A 21,558-nucleotide genomic window follows, 5' to 3' on the forward strand; every position below is an offset into this window, starting at 1 on the left:
GCAATATTTGAATTTCTCCCGCCAAATGCGGTGATTTTGCGCAGCCTACCGCCATTGTGGCGAGGATATACAACTAGCATGTTCAAATACTGTAATTAACGCATGTGTACCGGTCCACCTCACACACTGAACCGCGAGTCTGCTCGGTCATTCCGACACTTTAAGGAAGAAACTCCGGTTTAAACAGCAGAAATGAGGTGCAGTGTCCGGGTTCTGGCAGTGTTTTATCCGTTACTCTATGAGTATTTTTAACATGATTAAACACTGAGCACGCAGCAGCAGATGTTATAAAATAAATGTGCTAAGTACTGTACTAGTAACTAAAGCTATGAAATATAAAGATTTAGTGAAAATACAACATTTCTCTCAGAATTAGAATTGGGAGAAAGTAATATGAAATTAAAATATTGAAGTGAAACATTATGTATGTTCTGATATGTAAGTAAAAGAACCTAAAACTGATTAATTTTGTGTTTGTGTGAAATATGTTATATATTTTCTATATCTCTTTCACAGCACCAACACCACTAATGAAGAGAAGTTGAATAGAGATAAAACAGGAGGTAAATGTCAACTTTTTTAAATGTTACAGAAGTATTAAATGTGTAACCATTGAATTAAAGATAGAAATAGACTATTAGTCCAAAAAGTATGTATTTGAACGGAAGTACTATTTTACCAGTCTGGTAGACTTTATAGTAACAGTCACACTTGTACTTACTTGTATACTATTGTTCCTTTTTCAGGTGCCAGTTTATGGGATGGCGGTGTCATTACCGAGTGAAGCATGGTACTGTTAGTCATGGATATTTTGTGTCCTGTGTTCATTTAGACTGTCATTGCTTCTTTAAGATTTGAGAAGGTCTGCACACACATTTGTATGGATCCCACAGTTTGCAGAAAACTGAAGTGTGAAGGTGTGCAATCTTTCAGATGTAAAATGTGACTCATTAGATTCTAATACAAAAGTCTACTTTCCATGTGTTAACTGTATAATACTTGTGGCAGGAGTATTGTTTCTAAAACTGTTTACTAATAACAAATTCAGCTCTTTGTTTATGATCTTGTTACATGTCATTTGCAAAGTAAACCAGGTTGAGTTTAGACTTCATGTCTTGTCAAATTTGGCAAATAAATGTTTAATTAAAATGAAAATGTGTGTATTGTTTCTTTCATTCAGTTAAAATATTTAGTAAATGTAGCACATTTGTTTATTAAATAATAGTATAATTTTTAGTATCTTCTACCTTCCATTTCAATTATATCTACTCAATTATTTTACTCATTTTCACTTTTCATTAACTTCTAATTTTCATTACATTTACTCAATTTTGTACATCATTGTACTAAATATAGTTATTCAGGTCTACTTAATTTTTTTACTGACTTGTACTCAATTCATGAAGTATATTTTACATGATTTTTATATTTTTTTATATTTACTCAATATTTTTAAGTGTAAAGATGTTTCACCAAAAAAATTGAGTACAGCACAGTTTTATTTTTTAGAGTGCAGGTCATTCAGTACATTTAGGTCATCAGCTGAAAGTATGATTTTCTTTACACACAACGTTCTCAGCACATGTGTATAGAAATGGTCTTACTTTCACTATTAAAAACATACCTAAAGTTTTACCTGTTGCCTTTTTGCCATGCAAATTCTTCCAGTGTTCAAGTGATCTCCATTCATATAATAATTTGAAGCTTACTTAACCCAACACAGTTCCAGAAACTTCAGACCTCCTTGGTTGTTTTCTTTGCTTAAAGTAGTCCAATAAATTGACCCTCTTGATGTTAATTAAATTTTTTTGGACATGCAGTCTATTTAGACTTGACAGCAATACATACAACATTTTCCACATTGTAATGGTGTTACCGCTTCCCTTCTGTGTGAATGCACTGGTGTGTTTGCATTTCACTACCAGATTTACAGCTCTTGCCGCACTGTAAACATGGATACGGCTTCTCTCTAGTGTGAATGCGCTGGTGTTTTTGAAGGGCACCAGCAGAGGTAAAGCTCCTCCCACAATGTGAACAGAAATAGGGCTTCTCTCCTGTGTGAATGCGCTGGTGTATTTGAAGGGCACCAGCAGAGGTAAAGCTCCTCCCACAATGTGAACAGAAATAGGGCTTCTCTCCTGTGTGAATGCGCTGGTGTATTTGAAGGGCACCAGCAGAGGTAAAGCTCTTCCCACAATGTGAACAGAAATAGGGCTTCTCTCCTGTGTGAATGCGCTGGTGTATCAGAAGATTACTAGAATGAGCAAAACTCTTTCCACACTGTAAACATGGATACGGCTTCTCTCCAGTGTGAATGCGCTGGTGTCTTCGTATATCACTAGCAGTCTTAAAACTCTTCCCGCATTGTGAGCAGTGATACGGCTTCTCTCCTGTGTGAATGCGCTGGTGTGTTTGAAGGTCACCAGCAGAGGTAAAACTCTTTCCACACTGTGAACAAAAATAAGGCTTCACTCCTGTGTGAATGCGCTGGTGTATCTGAAGATTACTAGAACGAGCAAAACTCTTTCCACACTGTAAACATGGATACGGCTTCTCTCCAGTGTGAACGCGCTGGTGTATTCGTATACTACTAGCAGTCTTAAAGCTCTTCCCACACTGTGAGCAGTGATACGGCTTCTCTCCAGTGTGAATGCGTTGGTGTATTTGAAGGCCAGCAGCAGAGGTATAACTCTTCCCACACTGTGAACAGAAATAAGGCTTTTCTCTAGTGTGAACACGCTGGTGTATCCGAAGATTACTAGAATGAGCAAAACTCTTTCCACACTGTAAACAAGGATACGGCTTCTCTCCAGTGTGAATGCGCTGGTGTTTTTGAAGGTCACTAGCAGTGGTAAAGCTCTTCCCACACTGTGAACAGAAATAGGGCTTCTCTCCTGTGTGAATGCGCTGGTGTATCCGAAGATTACTAGAATGAGCAAAACTCTTTCCACACTGTAAACATGGATATGGCTTCTCTCCAGTGTGAACGAGCTGGTGTGTTCGTACTTTACTAGCAGTGGTAAAACACTTTCCACACTGAGAGCAGGGATACGGCTTCTCTTCCGTGTGAACTTGCTGAGCTTTTTTCTGATTACTTTGGTAACTAAATATCTTCCCATAACTTGAACACTGGTAATTTTCCTCCTTCATTTCTTCATGAGATGTGTTCAGACCAGATAATGCTATCTTAGTATTTCTCATATTTAACCTTCATTTAAGGAGAAGACTTGGTAAATGATGATAGTCTCTGAGAGAAAAAAAAGACAAAAAAAAGAGACAGGACTTTGATGACATTCTTAGGCATTGTCCAAATAAAAATACCTTTTTTTCCCCAAAAAATTTATATAAAACATATTAGATCATTATTAGAAATGATTACAGGTTGTAGATGGGCAATAAGTTTTGATACGCTGCATAAAATACTGTCCTCTCATTGATGCAAGTATCACCTGTGGGTCTGAGGGCCAATCAAAGGGGGTGTGGCCGAATGTATGTACAGTAACATTGAGTAAAGATTATGTCATAACAGCAAAAAGAAATACCAAAAGCTGGTTTCTAGTTGGTTCTGCAATTGCCTGAAAAGGTAAAAGGATTAAGGTAACACACTAAACCTAAGTTAAAAGACTAAACCTGAGCTAAAAATACTGAATAAGATGTTGAAGAGAATAAACAGCACGTGATGGCTGGCAACTTGGGAAAAACACAAACCTTCCCCTTCAGCAGACACGTCTTCTTCTTCTTTATTGTTTTTGCCAACTGGCAACCAATTTATAGGTGCATTACCTCCACCTGCTGGATTGAAGTCTAAACATCAGATTAGCAGGAACACAAAAACAGAGGAAGCAAAATAAAACCCAAAATAGTGGGAAAAGCCCTTAAATTAGATTATATCTATTACAGAAGGTAGTCAACCAGAATAACAGTTATACCACCGTGTCATGCGGCGACAGCATTAGGGGTGTGTGTTTTCTGGCTTTACAGCTAAGTGGTGATATAACTATAGACTATAGACTTAGTTCATTCAGTCAAGGGTTAATAAGCCACAGCTCACGTAGTAGAAGATAAATTCAAGTGAAACACTGCAATTAAACAAATTCATAATCACAGTAGTAAAATTACAGTACAAATTTGGAATTTCAATTAACCGTTAGAGGTCTGAGGCCTTTCTGAATTTTAAATCTTTACCAATATCTGTGAGACATGATATATGTATAAAAAAATAAAATAAATCCTTGTCATATAAGGATGTTATTATTGTTACTGTTAAATTGTTTTCAGGGTTGTGGGGTAGTGATCTAGGAGGGGGGGGAGTGTGGTGTTTGGATCTATTTTCAGTGATGTGCTGTGGCAGTGCTTCCTGGGTGATGTTGGGCATGTGCACAAATACTGGTACACTGTTATGTGAAATGTGAAATGTTTAATGTGTTTTCTCTCTCCCTCTCTCTCTCTCTCATACATTATATATATATATATATATATTACTTTTATCATCATGATTTTTTGCCGTTTGTGCCCAGCGTTGAATGATCATTTGAAACTCAAACGCTTCGTGTAGATTCATGCCACGAGTCATTTTCATGCGTTTCTGTTCTCTTGGACATGGGCATGCATCAGCACATCACTTCTCCCTAAACAACACAACAATTAGCATTTACTTACACCTGAATAGAGACGTTTACATAAATCTTGCATATAAATTTGTATTTTATTTTTAACATTAATTTCTTAACAAGCATTTATTTGGCAGTAAACTTTTTGGAAGAAAAACCATCTACTGTTTGTGTACATATCTATTAATTCAGCTTGCGTTTAGAAGGATGTACTGTTACTACCAGCTCGACAGTAAAGGACCTGGGCGTAATATTAGACAGTAACTTTGAAAATCATATTTCCAATATCACAAAAACAGCCTTTTTCCATCTTGGAAATATTATCAAGCTTAGGAGCATCTTATCCGTATGTGATGTAGAAAAGCTAGTTCATGCATTTATGACCTCCAGACTGGACTATTGTAATGCATTCCTAGGTGGTTGTCCTGCATCCTTAATAAACAAGCTTCATTTAGTCCAAAATGCAGCCGCCAGGGTTCTCACTAAATTCAGAAAATATGATCATATAACCCCAATATTATCATCCCTGCACTGGCTACCTGTTCAGTTTAGAATTAATTACAAAATAGTATTACTTGCATACAAGCCTTTAAATGGTTTAGCTCCCACGTACCTAACCAGTCTTCTGATACGCTACAATCCACCACGTTCCTTAAGATCACAAAACTCCGGACTTCTGGTAGTTTCCTGAATTTCAAAATCTACAAAAGGGGGTAGGGCTTTTTCATATTTAGCTCCAAAGCCTTGGAATAGCCTTTCAGACAGTGTTCAGGGCTCAGACACAGTTTCCCAGTTTAAAAGTGGACTCGAGACGCATCTCTTTAATCTGGCATACACGTAACTCATCCCATAACCTCATACTCCAGTACACCCATCCTGAATGGCAACTATGCTAATTCTCTCCATCTGTTCTGTATTTTTCTACCCATCACGAGGCATCAGGAGATTGTGCCAGCTTCAGTAGACAAAGCCAACCCTGCGAGGTTCCTGAGGCATCCAGAAAAGGACCAGCTCCAGCTGGATTCTGCTTTATGATGGTTGGAGCTACACATGCTGTTCCTGTGCTTCCAGTGATCCAGACCTCATCTGCCCTTTGCACCTACTGACTCATCCCTATGCTGAACTGAACTTCATGTTAATCTAAAGAACTTTTATATTGAACTTTTTTGCTGCATAACATACATGATGTTATATAATTACTATCTGTTATGATTTCCTCTCTTCTGTTTCTGCCCCATACTTTCCCTATTTTTATTTGCTGTTTAAGTCTATGAAAATGTCTGCATTTTTCTTCTTCATTCCATCTTTTTTGCCATATTTTGCTCACATGTTCTTTATTATTTTCTTGACTTCTGCTTATTTTTACTATACTTTCCTAGTTTTTCCACCAAAAGACAGGCCATGGGTAAGCATCTCCTTTGCACTATTTTAATTATTTTTCCAATTTGTTGTATTTATTATTATTTTTTGTAATTGTTTTTTTTGGGTTTTTCTAATTTTCTCCCCAATATTAGTCTTAGCCAATTCCTCCCCGTCACTAGGGGGCTCCCACATTAAGGCTACTACTACCACTCAGTCGGGAGGGCGAAGACTATCCCGTGTTTCCTCCGAACCGCGTGACGCCAGTCGACCGCATCTTTTCGAACTGCTTGCTCACGCACCGTTAGGGGCGGAGTAACACACTCAGAGGAAAGCGCTAGCCGCTCCTTCCGCGTGCGCGAGCTCACAGACGCCCCTGATTGGCTGTAGAGCCGTGATTAATGTGGGAGCGCAAGTACCTCTCATCCCTCCCCGCTGAGAGGGCTCGGCCAATCAGCTCTCTCTGTGCCTCCAGCTGTGAGAGGAAAAAAGCATCACCCGGGGTTCGAACCAGCGATCTCCGAATGATAGGGCGAGCGCTTTACCACTGCGCCACTCGGAGGCTTAATCTGTTGTATTTATGCATTGTATTTTAATCTTATAGGGGTTATACTTTTATTTCTAAATCCCGTGCTACCGGCCGGGGTGGGCGTCTTGCGATTCTCTATAAGGAGAAATGGAAAGTATCACAATTGACAGTGTCTACATATTCCTCCTTTGAATGTATTGCCATAAAGATAAACGGGGCAATTCCTACTATTCTCATTACTATTTATCGCCCCCCCTAAAAATAATTCTAGTTTTTTATCTGAACTTTCTGAGCTTTTAACTGATCTGTGTGCTATGTCTTCTAATGTAATCATGTTGGGTGATTTTGACATTCATATTGACAATTTGAGTAATACAAGGACAGGTGACTTTTTATTTTGTTTGGACAGTTTTGGCTTGCAGCAGTTTGTGAACTCTCCTACTCACTCTAAAGATCATATTCTCGACCTCATCTGCTGCTCTGATTTAGCTCCATATAATTGTACTGTTTCTGACCTGTCTCTTTCAGATCATTTCCTAGTGTCTTTCTGTGCTCAGTTGACAGTTTTTAAGTTAAAAACAGGCCATAGTATCACTTTTCGGAACATTAAGAACATTGATGTCTCTAACCTTGCTGATGAACTTGCCAGCTTCTCCAACAAAGCGGACTTCTCCACTCCTGACGCTCTGATTTCCTATTATAATAGTGGACTAACTGAGATCTTGGATGTTTTTGCTCCTGTTAAAACTCGGACTGTTTCTTTTAGTATTTCTGCTCCATGGTTTACCCCTGATCTGCGTCTACTTAAAACCAAGGGACATAAATGCTTAAACGACTATATGCTAAATCTGGCCTAATGGTACACAAAGATATGTTGAGTGATCATATCTATCACTATAAGGAAGCTCTGTCTAAAGCAAAATCAGACTATTATTCTAATATAATTGGAGCTAGCAAAGGAAACTCTAGATCTCTTTTTTCTATAGTCAAGAAGGTTTCATGTCCAGCAGACACCCTGCCTTTCTAGTGTTCTACAGAACAATGCAATAATTTTATGACTTTCTTCGACTGCGGATTCATCAGCAATTGCTTACTAGTAATTTAGATCACGATCCCAGTCTTTTAGTCTCAAAAATGACTATACATTCTACTTTTAATTCTTTTATCCTACCACCTCCAGCAGAGATATGGTATTACATACAAAGATCTAAATCTTCCACCTGTCAGCTTTACCCAATGCCTACATGCTTAGTTAAAGTCTGTTTACCGTCACTGTCCTTATTATTCACAAAAATTATTCATTCCTCCCTTGCTACCGGGTATATACCTTCCTCTATGAAAACCGCTGTCATTACTCCCATTCTTAAGAAATTAGTGGCTGATCCATTAAATTTTAAAAATGATAGACCGATTTCTAACTTGCCATTCATTAATAAAATACTGGAAAAGTGTGTCAAAGCTCAAATTCATTCACCTTTCCAAGAATGCATTATATGAACATTTCCAATCTGTTTTTTGTTCTCATCATAGAACAGAGACGGCCATGGTTAAAATAACTAATGACTTATTAGCAGCTGATTATGGTCTTCTGACTATACCTTGATCTTAGTGCGGCGTTCGACACTATCTCGCACAAGATACTTTTGATCTATAGGAATCACAGGCACCCCCCTGTCCTGGTTTAGATCTTACCTTACTAATATGTAATAAATATGTCCAGATAAAAAATTGTAAGATCAAGATCACTTATAGTTACCTCCGGAGTTCCTCAGGGATCTGTTTTGGGGCCACTTTTATTTATGATCTACTTACTTCCTCTTGGTTTTATTTTTAGGAAATAAAAATAAATTTCCATTGCTATGCCGATGACACCCAGTTATATTCATCTTCTAAACCTTCTAGTTCTTTTCCTTTACCTGTTCTGAATGAATGTTTATCTGAAATTAAAGCTTGGCTCTCAGGTAATTTTCTTAAAGTTAATAGTGATGAAAAACGAAGTTTTACTAGTAGGTACTAAATCAACTTTGGCTAAATATGATTGTCTTTCTTTAGTTATCGACGGTACTGAAATGTATCCATCTCAACAGGTCAGGAGTCTGGGTGTCATTCTGGACAGCACACTCTCCTTTGAAGCTCATGTTAATAAAATTACACGCGCCGCATATTTTCATTTGCGTAATATTAGCCCCCTTCGTTCTTCACTTACTAAGAGCAGTACAGCAATTTTAATTCATGCGCTGGTCACTTCACTAATTGATTACTGTAATGCTCTTCTCTCTGGTCTTCCTACAAAACTTTTTCGCAAACTTCAACTGGTCCAAAATTTAGCGGCTCGCGTCTTGTCCAGAATTCCTTTACGCGGGCACATCAGTCCAATTCTACAGCAATTACACTGGCTCCCAGTTAAGTACCGTATTGATTTTTTAATTTTGCTTCTTACATTTAAGGCTCTACATAGTTTGGCTCCTCCGTATCTCACCGATCTTCTGAACATTTACACTCCTTCTCGTTCTTTTAGATCGATTCACTCTATTTCTCTCGTGCCGCCGCGCATTCGCTTAAGTAAAATGGGAGCGAGAACTTTTAGTCTTGTGGCACCTCGGTTGATGGATGTATTTATGCTGTAAATTTTATAATGTAATTTTTATATTGTTATTATTTTATTGGATGTTTGCTGTAAGTTGTCCGTTGATGTTCAGAAAGGAGCCTTTAAATACGTAAAGTCATAATTTAATTTCAAAAGATTTAATAAAAAAGATTGTGCCCTTCTACAGGACAGATGGACACATTTTAGAATAGATTTTGGGCTAATAGGTCACATGACCTAGAAGTTGTTGAAATAAAATCATAAATTGTTAAAAATATTAATAAATATGCAAAGTCATTACAAACCACCATGCATCACATTGACACTAACAATAACATTAATTTATTTATTTTAAATATGAATGTTTATAATATTAATATTATCCGTATTTCAGTCGACAGTAATTTGCAGACGGTCCCTAACTCCTGCAGTAGATGAGGTGCTTTTTCGCCGGACTCTGTTAGCGAACCTCCCCTACAAATCAGAATCTGGAGGCCGGAGCTCGAATATCCAACGTCCAACATCAAACCAACTTCACCACCGCGGTCAACCCACACACATGTAACATTTAATTCTCTGCTGAAAAAAAAAAGCTAATGTTTGGAAATGTAAAATTTACAAAATGTAAAAAAAAATTTTTTTTTTTTTACTGAACTTATTAAAAACCAATTATGTAAAACTTGCAAATACCTAAATTATACCTAGCTCTCAAGCACTTTTCGGCGAGACTTACCTCAGACACAACAAGCTGATCGTTTTAATTCAGTCTCTTCAAACAATCTCCGTAAAAACCTGTCAGTAATGTCTCCGTGTAGAGACGATTAGCGACACAGCAAAACCTAAAGGAAAATATTAAACCCGAGGAACAACAGTAATGTTGAATCAAACGACTGCAGGTAACCCGGGGAATAAATAAAATATTCTTCTTTCTTCCTTTAGTGTTTTTTTTTGGCGGCTGCCACACAACGTAACGGTGCATTACCGCCACCTACTGGAAGGGATCATGATGCTCTATCTGTTTATCTATATAGTGTATATATTCACATTTTCCTGTCTTGTGTTTTCACATTTCAAAACCTTGTTGTTTGGAAATTACTGTTTTATTGCATTGTTGTTGTTGTTTGTTCTCTCACTCAATAAAACACTCTTCCTACACTCTTGCTAACACACTAAGTCAGGATGTAACACACTACTCATCATGTTGCACATCTTCATATTTACGCACATCTGCACATCGCATACATGTTGCACACCTCTGGGACTTTGCACATTGTTCTGGTTGTGTTTGCGCATTGCTCATTTTTCACACAAATGAGGACATACTGCACACAGCTGTAATGTATCCTGTATAACTTATAGACTTAATACCTCATACACTTCTATTTTATACCTCATATACTTCTATCTACTTTTTTTTATTAGCAACCTTGTACAAAATACATATTTAAATTTTTTAAATTAGTTTTATTTATTTGTATAATTTTCTCTTTTTTCGTATTTAGTATTTTTTTCGTAATTCATTCTCACAGCGAAACCCTTCTTTTTTGATCACGGGCCGTCGTGTAAACATTTCACTGCATATCATACTGTGAATGGCTGTGAATGTGACAAATAAAATTTGAATTGGAGGTTTCTCCCAGCACATCTCATCATTCCTATTTTTCTTTCAAAAGGGAAGCATACAACCGTGCTGCCGCTTCCTTTACACATTTTCAGGAAAAATACAAACCCTCCGCTTTTTCTTCTTTAATTTAACTGGTAGATTGCAAAAAAATGTGTTTAGGTGCATACAGCCTACATACAGTCCTGTATGTGAGTTTATAACAGTAGGGTTTTAGGTATGGTACTTAGGTACAGTTTTGTTAGACTTCTAAAAGGACAGACCAGACATACAGTACCTGCTACTTCTGTTGCCACATTGATGCCATATGAGTTGTTGCTACTGTTCAAGAACCCAAACGTATAACATAACTTTCTCTGCTTGGTCTTCATGTGATTAGTCATGATTAATGTTATTAAATCAAGAAAAAAATATGAAAAAAGGAAAATAAGGAAAATTGTTATGCCAGACAACTGAAGTATGTGGGGACATACTTAGAAGGTGAGAAGTATTTACATTGGCATTTCTTTACTTTTCCCATGAGAACCTTTAATGATGTGGTCATCAACAAAAGAAAATAATAATAATACTAATAATAATAATACTACTACTAATAATAATAATAATAAAAGCACAGATATGAGGAGAGACTGTTCCTGTCTTGCAATTGTATGAATATGTGCATTGTTTTTCACGGCCCGACCATATTGTTACAGGATCTGGGGACAGTAATGGGACTGAAACAATGATTAATTATTGCTGAATTTAAGAAAGCAAATATTTTGTTTTCAAGGCTCAGTCATTATTATTATGCCTCGTGTTCTTTATTTTAGTAATATGATGCATCCTCAAAAAAAACAAAAACTCCACAATATCTTGAATTAGTGGGGCATGACACCTTGATAGCATGCTGAGGCTGAGGCCTATCAAGTTTTCTGTGTCATGTAATACACTATAAAAAATAATGGAAAAAACAGCTGCTGGGTAAATATTGGACCAACTACATGCTGGGTTAATTTAACACAGCAAAATGGGTTAAATATTCAACCCAAACGCTAAGTAATAGCGTTTAACTATAATGCTGAGTTAATTCTACCAAATAAATTGGTCAAATGTTCTATCCAGATGTTGGTTCATATTAACTGGAACGCTGGGTTAATTCTACCATGCAAAAAGTTTATTATTATTTTCCTGTTTTACAGTGAATCTGTAAAAAACTACCCATGTCTATTAAACAGTTAAATTACTTTGATATACTGGTCTATTACAAAAAAAACCTTCCAAGTTTTTTACACCATGCATATATGCAATAAACATCCTTTTAAATGTTCATAGAACAAAAACATTTATTTTTCAAAAGCACAAGAGCAGATAATCCGACACAAGTTTACCAGCCTCATCATTTCTATACTATTACTCACAAGGGCAGAATAGAGTAATTGCACAGGCTGGGGTAGCTTTCACAGAGCAGGATCTCTCTGTGACTTCAGATATCTTTTCTGCAGAAAAAAAACTATCCAGCTGGTCTCATTGTAACATACAAACACTGTCTATGACTTTTTAAGTAGGCTTCTCTATTTTATAAAAAAAAAAACAAAAAAACATTACAATTACACTGTAAAGAATGACTGTGAGATTTAAAGGAAAACAATGTAAAATTCCTACAGAAAAGTACTGTAAATCCCAAAACATATTTTTTGTTTAAATCACAGTGAACTTTTGTAAACTATTAAACCGAATGTTGTTATATTTAAATACTGTAATACTCATAACAAAACAACTTTGTTCATTTGACATGTAAATATTGTAAAAACTAAAGTTTTAGTTAGTTGTTCTTAAAAATACAACTAAATAAGTCACTATACAAGTTTATGCTGTACTTTTAACATGATTGTTGCAATTTTCTTTTACAAAAAAAATCTAACGTGAACCTGAGAGGCTGCCTGTTTGTATTTATATATAAAAATATAGGCTACAATTATAATAACATTGTTTTTATAATTTAGAATATTTGTAGCATATTGTAGAGTGTGTATAAGAAATTAATTTATTGATATGCAAAGTAATAGGTATTGTTCAGTCCTAATCCTTACATGCCTTATGTTTCTTTTAGTCTTTAAATTTTAATATAATTCTTAGACTACTGGTTTAACTTGGTTCAGCTGAAAAGCACAGGCAAACACTTGAAATCCCAAAAATGTTCACCTATGTCTCTTGTAAAAAGAAATTGGATACATTAAGAGGCTATGTACTACATTGCAAAGTGCATAGGAATGAGCCCTGTTGTCTTTTTAAATGAGTTGGCGCCAATTGTAGTCAAACTTTTACCACTTACTCAGCTTGCAAGGGCCATTTTTATCATGTGCACAATGCTCCACAGGCTGCTTCTATAGCTGTTGTTGCGGATTTAAAATGCACAGTTTCATTATGTGCCCGCTGTTTTCACACAGTGAAAGAGCTTGTGTCTCACTTAGGCCTTGTTCACACGGGCATTAAAATCGAGCGTTTTTCTTGCGTTTGTAGCGTCCAGTGAGCGCGGATCAAGCGCAGAGTGTTTTCTACACATAGGAGTCAATGAGCGTGTTCACACGGGCTTTGGTGACGTGCGTTTGTCCGGCTGCGCGTTTATACGGCATCAAAAAAACGTTGCATGCAGCTTTTTCTTGGCGTTCAAATCCCAACAAGTGCAAAGAAACCGCTTCTAGAGCGTTTTCTTTACGTTCATTTTACGCTTCGGAGGATCGGATGTATTCCATGACCCTACATGCTATACACAGGAAAATGCGGAAAAAGGCAAAATAAAATAAAATAAATCGTTGAAAAACATACGCGGAAACGCATTTTTTCATAAACCACAAAAAAAACTTCCTTTAATCCGACGTTGTGCAGTCAGAGAGTGAACCCGGTAGCGGCGGGCTTTCATATCCAGTTCCCGACACTGCCCCCACAGGTTAACACACAAACTACAATTTGGGCTGCAGGCTAGCGTTAGACAGAGACAAACGAACGCCAGTGTAGAAGTCAATCGAGTGCCGCTACAAAACGCAACATAAACGTCTAGGACGTTTAGAGCACGTTCGTTTATCCATAAATTTAACGCCCATGTGAACAAGGCCTTAAATGATCATATTGTAGAGGAGAGGTCTGTGTCATGTCCAGTAAGTGGTTGTAAACACGTGTTTACAAAAAAGTCGTCATTTACTTCTCACATGTGTAGAAAGCCTAAAGCATGCTCCCCAGATGGTATCGATAACTTGTACAGGGAAACTCGCCCTCAGCCCCCAGATATCATTGTCAGTACAGATGATTCAGAAAACACACATGAAGCCATGCCAACAGCTAGTGCAGCCAGTAATATGCCAGAGAATGATAGTTAGTCTTATGTCAGAAACATGTGTCTCTTTTAATTCAATTTAATTTTATTTTATTTAAGTTTGTATGAAATGTGAATTTGTATGAATCAAAATGGTCAGTTTGTCCCTGGTGAGCAAGCCGAGGGCGACAGTGGCAAGGAAAAACTCCCTGAGATGGTAATAGGAAGAAACCTTGAGAGGAACCAGACTCAGCAGGAAACCCATCCTCATTTGGGTGAAACAGAAAGCAGTAAATGATCTGCATTTATACAGTGTGTAGGGTGGGAGGCAGTTCAGCTATAATAGCTGATGTTAATTGATGTTAATATGCAGTCCAGGTAGTTATTGAAGACCCAGGTAGACTTGTAGAAGAAGTTCCAGTCATGAACTATCGAACTGTCAAGTCCCCAGAGAAACAGTTGCCAACACCAGTCAAGGCCAGAACCATTTTCTAGGTATAGAGAATCATTCCCAGACACCAGACGCATCCCAGAGAGACACACGGGGCATCCATGTGACGAGATCTTCAGCCAGAAGCGGGGCACCAGGATGGGTCAGACAGGTCCGGAAGGCAGAGGGAGTCTGGATCACTGGCAGCTCAGGAACGACATGTGTAGCTCGACAGAGAGAGAGAAAGAGTGAAAGGGGGAGACAGGAGGAGAGAGAAAAGAGAAAGAGGGGGGGAAGAGAAGAAGAGGAGAGATGGCAGTTAGGTATGGTCACAGTCAAACAATGTATAATGTGAATGTATATTAACTGTAGAGTGCAAGCAGAGACTCCGGCAGGACTAACTATCACAGCATAACTAAAAGGGAGAGCCAGAAGGAAACACAAACATGAGGGCTTCGTGACATGTAAAGCAAACAATCACCTCACCGTCAGCAAACCTGAGTGATCAATGAGAGTGAGGAAGACAGCATCCAAACATACCAGTTCACCATAATACTCTACGTCCATGAGTCCCCCAGATCTGCTCCTTTACCTATGGCAAATCTATTTATAAAAATGCTTGGCTAAATAAATAGGTTTTTAGCCTGGACTTAAACACTGAGTCTGTGTCTGAGTCCCGAACACTATTTGGAAGACTATTCCATAATTTTGGGGCTTTGTAAGAAAAAGCTCTGCCCCCAGCTGTATTTTTCATAATACGCGGTACTGACAAGCAGCCTGCATCCTTTGATCGAAGTAGGCGTGGCGGATCGTAAGACACTAGCAGTTCGCTCAGATACTGCGGCGCGAGACCATTTAATGCTTTATATGTCAAGAGTAGTATTTTAAAATCAATGCGAAATTTCACAGGGAGCCAATGGAGTGAAGATAAGATAGGGGTGATGTGCTCATATCTTCTGGTTCTAGTGAGGACTCTCGCTGCTGCATTCTGGACTAGCTGAAGCTTATTTATGCATCTAGCTGAACAACCAGACAGTAAGGCATTACAATAGTCCAACCTAGAGGTGATAAAAGCATGAACTAGTTTTTCTGCATTGTTTAGCGACAATAAATTTCTTATCCTGGCAATATTTCTGAGGTGAAAGAATGCTATCCTGGTAATATTATCTACATGTGCTTCAAATGAAAGGCTGGAATCAATAATCACACCAAGGTCTTTCACTGTTGCATTTGATGGAACAGAAAGGCCATCTAAAGTTACGGTGTGATCTAAAATTTTATCTTTTATAAATAATAAATAATAAATAATAAAATCTTTTACCTTAAACTGCAGCTGCTAATTCCTGCCTCAACTATACATACTATTGTTAAGGGAAATGCAGAATGTGCACGAGTTAGGTTTATTATTTTTTTAAATGATATGAGCCTATCAGATAAAGCAGTCTCTAAAATCTGTGACTGCATTAAAGAGTCAGGTTTGTTCTCTGCCTGTCATCAGGGACAATTAAGAACTACATATTCTAGAAATCAGACATTCACAAAAAAGTTTAATTACACAAAACCCCAAAAACTGGCACTGGGAATGAATGAAAACATTACAGAATATGCTTACTATATCCCAGTAGCTGAAACTCTGAAGAGCTTTTTACAGTCACGTTTAGGGAGGAATACACAGTCACAACAGTTAATGCCATCAAGGGGGGGCAATCCAGTGTCTTCTTGTGCCAGTCCCAAGTCTGAATAAATGCAGAGGGTTGTGTCAGGAAGGGCATCCGACGTAAAACATTTGCCAAATCAATGATGCGAATCACAAATATAATTCCCATACCGGATCGGTCGTGGCCCGGGTTAACAACGACTGCCACTGGTGCTGTTGACCTACAGGGTGCCGGTGAAAATTGGGCTACTGTTGTTCGAAGAAGGAGAGGAGGAAGGCGTGTTCGAAAACAGAGAGAGAAGAGGAAAGGCAAGAGTTTAGGAGTGATAGTAGGGACTTTGAATGTTGGGACCATGACAGGGAAGGCAAGAGAGTTGGTTGATATGATGCAGAGAAGGAAGGTGGATATACTGTGTGTCCAGGAGACCAGATGGAAAGGTAGTAAGGCCAGAAGCTTGGGAGCAGGGTTCAAATAGTTTTACCACGATGTGGATAGGAAAAGAAATGGAGTAGGAGTTATTCTTAAAGAGGAGTTTGTAAGGAATGTTCTAGAGGTGAAGAGAGTATCAGATAGGGTGATGAGTCTGAAGCTGGAAATTGATGGTGTGATATTCAATGTTAGTGGTTATGGTCCACAGGTAGGATGTGAGTTAGAAGAGAAGGAGAAATTCTGAAGTGAGTTAGATGAAGTGATGCAGAGCATCCCCAGAGGTGAGAGAGTGGTGATTGGTGCAGACTTCAGTGGACATGTTGGGGAAGGGAACAGAGGTGATGAAAATGTGATGGGCAGGTTTGGTCTTCAGGACAGGAATGTAGAAGGACAGATGGTGGTGGACTTTGCAAAGAGGATGGAAATGGCAGTAGTAAATAATTTCTTCCAAAAGAGGCAGGAACATAGGGTGACATATAAGAGTGGAGGCAGAAGAACTCAGGTGGACTACAGCTTGTGTCGATGTTGTAATCTGAAAGAGATCAGTGACTGCAAAGTGTTGCTAAAGTGTAGCCAGATAACACAGAATGGTGGTGTGTAAACTAACCCTGGTGGTGAGGAAGGGGAAGAGGACAAAGGCAGAGCAGAGGACAAAGTGGTGGAAGCTGAGAAATAAAGAATGTTGTGTAGTCTTGAGGGAGGAGTTGAGACAGGCTATGGGTGGTCAGGAGGTGCTTTCAGTCGACTGGATAACTACAGCCAATATGATCAGGGAGACAGGTAGGAGGGTACTTGGTGTATCATCAGGTAAGGGAAAAGTGGATAAGGAGACTTGGTGGTGGAACGAGGAAGTCCAGGAGTATATACAGGGAAAGAGGCTAGCTAAGAAGAAGTGGGACACTGAGAGGACTGAAGAGAGTAGACAGGAGTACAGGGAGATGCAGCATAAGGTGAAGGTAGAGGTGGCAAAGGCCAAACAAAGAGCATATGAGGACTTGTATGCTAGGCTGGACAGTAAGGAGGGAGATGTGGATCTGTACAGGTTGGCGAGGCAGAGAGATAGAGATGGGAAGGATGTGCAGCAGGTTAGAATGATTAAAGATAGAGATGGAAATGTACTGACAGATGCCAGGAGGGTGATGGGAAGATGGAAGGAGTACTTTGAGGAGTTGATGATTGAGGAAAACGAAAGAGAACAAAGAGTAGAAGAGGTGACTGTTGTGGAACAGGAAGTAGCAAATATTAATAAAAGTGAGGTGAGAAGGGCTTTGAAGAGGATAAAGAGAGGAAAGCCTGTTGGTCCTGATGACATACCTGTGGAGGTATGGAAGTGCTTAGGAGAGGTGGCAGTAGAGTTTCTAACTAGTTTGTTTAACAAGATCTTGGGAGAGTAAGAGGATCCCAGAAGAATGGAGGAGAATTGTATTGGTGCCGATTTTTAAGAACAAGGGAGATGTGCAGAGCTGTGGCAATTACAGAGGCATAAAGCTAATGAGCCATACAATAAAGCTGTGGGAAAGAGTAGTGGAAGCTAGATTAAGGGCAGAGGTGAGCATTTGTGAGCAACAATATGGTTTTATGCCTAGAAAAAGTACATCAGATGCAGTATTTACTTTGAGGATGCTGGTGGAGAAGTACAAAGAAGGTAATAAAGAGTTGCATTGTGTCTTTATAGATTTAGAGAAAGCGTATGACAGGGTGCCGAGAGAGGAGCTGTGGTGTTGTATGAGGAAGTCTGGAGTGGCAGAGAAGTATGTTAGAGTGGTGCAGGACATGTATGAGAGCGCTAAGACAGTGGTAAGATGTGCTGTAGGTGTGACAGAAGAGTTCAAGGTGAAGGTGGGTCTGCATCAAGGATCGGCTCTAAGCCCCTTTTTGTTTGCTCTGGTGATGGACAGGATGACAGATAAGGTAAGTCAGGATTCTCCATGGACTATGATGTTTGCAGATGACATTGTGCTTTGTAGCGAGAGCAGGGAACAGGTGGAGGAAAATTTGGAAAGGTGGAGGTATGCTCTGGAAAGCAGAGGAATGAAGGTTAGCCGCAGCAAGATGGAATACATGTGTGTGAATGAGAGGGACCCAAAAGGAACGGTGAGGCTACAGGGAGCAGAGGTAAAGAAGGTGCAGGATTTTAAGCACTTAGGGTCAATGGTCCAGAGCAACGGAGAGTGTTCAAAGGAGGTGAAGAGGCGGGTACAGGCAGGTTGGAATGGATGGAGAATAGTGTCAGGTGTGTTGTGCGATAAAAGAGTATCAGCGAGAATGAAGGGAAAGGTGTACAGGACAGTGGTGAGACCAGCTCTACGGCTTAGAGACAGTGGCACTGAAGAAAAGACAGGAGGCAGAGCTAGAGGTAGCAGAGCTGAAGATGTTGAGGTTCTCTTTGGGAGTGACAAGGATGGATAGGATCAAGAATGAGTTCATCAGAGGGACAACCCATGTTAGATGTTTTGGAGATAAAGTCAGAGAGGCCAGATTGAGGTGGTTTGGACATGTTCAGAGGAGAGATTGTGAATATATTGGTAGAAGGATGCTGAGGTTGAAACTGCCAGGCAGGAGGTCTAGAGGAAGACCAAAGAGGAGATTTATGGATGCAGTGAGAGAGGACATGAAGTTAGTTGGCGTGAGAGAAAGGGATGCAGAGGATAGGGTTAGATGGAGGCAGATGATTCGCCGTGGCGACCCCTGAAAGGGAACAGCCGAAAGACAAAGAAGAAGACTATACACCACCACACAACTATTCAAAATCAAAAGCAGATTATGGACATTGTGAAATATTTTACAGTGTGAATCAATCTTATTCTTTTGCCATTTAAAGACCACACTCCCGATAAGAGTTCACTATCATCTGTGGAAGCCTCACCTACCCAATTGCTGCCATCGCTCTCTGTTTCACCCCAAAGTTCATCGCCAAGCTCCTCCAGCAGCGCAGGACTTGACACACAGTGGGACGTCAACTCTGAAATTCCATGGAGTAAATTTCCTGAGGAAGTGATGCAGGCTTTAGAGAGGGGGAAAAGGCCTGGCCCAAAACTAAGGAAGCAAATGGTCCGGATTGTTGTGACTGAGATGATGCAAAAATGCCCTCATGTAGGTAAAAAGCATTTAATTGACGTTGCAACAAAAATGGTAGCAAAATATCCCAGTTCTCTCCAAGATGTAATAGAGGGTGATATTGTTGGGACAGGCTACCATTCCCTTGTCAAACAGTTGCAAAACAAATTGAAAATGTGAGGCGCACTTCAACACTCAAAATAAGAAAAAGAAAACATCAGACCAATGACTCGGACCAAACAGACGAGATCCCAATAGAAGAGAGAGCAGCAATGTAGGACACTTATGGATGCATTAAATGGAATGTAAAACTTCTGCCCCTTGAAGAAACTCAAGAGAGCCAGCAGCAAAAGATGGAAAAACTGTATGTTTTGTATGTTGTGGCATGTAAGTCCACTTTATGGAACTCACTGGGATTGACCTCAAAGAGACATTCACACGAAATTTGGATTTGAAAGGAAAAAGGCTTCTCGACTACATGACCACAGTTTGTGTCAACAAGAGCAAGATATTCCTTCAGAATTATGCAAAGCTTTAGAGGATGCGGGGACTGCAGAGTGGCTGTTCAGATGATGTGATAGAGATGATCCTGCTTCTGCTCAGCTACTTTGATGAGAAGGAGGAGTCCATGTTTTTCCATGTAGAAGATACTGTGATGTCTGGCAGAAGAGGTCCAACTGGAGCATGATGGCGCCCTAGGTGGCTGACGTCGCGACTCTGTGGTCGCAAAATAATTTCGCTGCATATTGTACTCTGTATGATTGTGCATGTGACAGAAAATAAATACTTGATCTTGATTTGATGCTCAAGTAACATTTGATTATTATCAGTGTTAAAAACAGTTTTTTTTTATTCTTTGAATATAAAGTTCAAAAGAACAGTATTTATCTGAAATAGAAAGCTTTTGTAACATTGTTATACTGTTCAAAAGTTTTGGGTTGGTAAGATTATTATTATTTTATTTATTTATTTTTTATAGGAAAGAACTTAAATTAATACATTTATTCAGCAAGGATGCATTAAATTGATCAAGTGACAGTATAGACATTTAAAATGTTGCAAAAGCTTTATATTTCAAATAAATGCTGTTGTTTTGAACTTTATTTATTACATAATCCTAAAAAATTGTACACAACTGTTTTTAACATTGATAAGTGTTAAGATAATGATTTCTGAAGGATCATGTGACTCTAAAGACTGGAGTAATGATGTTGAAACACACAAATTGCATTTTAAAATATACTGAAATAGAAAATTATTTTAAATTGTAGAAATATTTCACAATAATACTGTTTTTGCTGTATTTTGGATCAAATAAATGCAGTCTTGTTGAGCAGAACAGACTTCTTTCAAAAACAATCAAAATAGTACACTTTCCAAACTTTTGACCGGTAGTGTGTATATTGTTTCTTGTAGTCTTTTTAATTTATAATTTTTTTTTATAACTGATCAATTAAAATGCTTAATATGCTTTTGTTTTACAGGTGTTTTTTCTCGATAAACCCAGATAAAGGAACCAAAGTAGAGAATAAAAACTCCAAGCGTCATCTCAGCATGAACCCTCGAGTCCTCACCTTGATACAGGAACTCTCCGATCACGAGTGCTGTTGAGCCTAAATATGGACTCTTTCTGTGGACTCTGACTCTTTGTTTGAGAATAGGTACTGTTAGTTTTCGCTCTAAATCCACAACGTGTATTATGTTTATTAAGAAACTATTTAAATAATCTTAAAGTCTTAAAGGTGCACTAACTTTCTCTGTTTGTTTGAGAAGAGGTACTGTTAGTTTTCGCTGTTTTAAATCCAAATCCACAATTTGTATTATGTTTAAGGCACTATATAATTTTTTCTTCCTAAATGTCCTAAATGTTTTTCTGGTAAAAACTTTTTCTGGTAGCGAGTCCGCCAGCTGCTTGTTTCTTACTTTGCAGGAATGTTTCACAATATGGTAAAAACTTATCTATCTTGCATTTATTCAATTAGATTT

At 38.5% G+C, this 21,558-nt stretch overlaps 1 protein-coding gene across 1 annotated transcript; it reads right to left on the reverse strand.

Moving 5' to 3' along the window:
* Window positions 1-1,497: 1,497 nt before the first annotated feature.
* LOC128534544 (zinc finger protein 271-like) lies at window positions 1,498-9,993 on the reverse strand. Its single transcript, XM_053509014.1, has 3 exons — window positions 9,819-9,993; window positions 3,709-3,792; window positions 1,498-3,247 (listed from the first exon to the last, which is right to left on the reverse strand). Exon 3 carries the CDS (start codon window positions 3,199-3,201, stop codon window positions 1,873-1,875), a length of 1,329 nt encoding a protein of 442 aa, XP_053364989.1. The 5' UTR covers window positions 3,202-3,247; window positions 3,709-3,792; window positions 9,819-9,993; the 3' UTR covers window positions 1,498-1,872.
* Between the last annotated feature and the right edge of the window lie 11,565 nt (window positions 9,994-21,558).

Source organism: Clarias gariepinus, chromosome 12 (assembly GCF_024256425.1).
Source record: "Clarias gariepinus isolate MV-2021 ecotype Netherlands chromosome 12, CGAR_prim_01v2, whole genome shotgun sequence".
NCBI lineage: Eukaryota > Metazoa > Chordata > Actinopteri > Siluriformes > Clariidae > Clarias > Clarias gariepinus.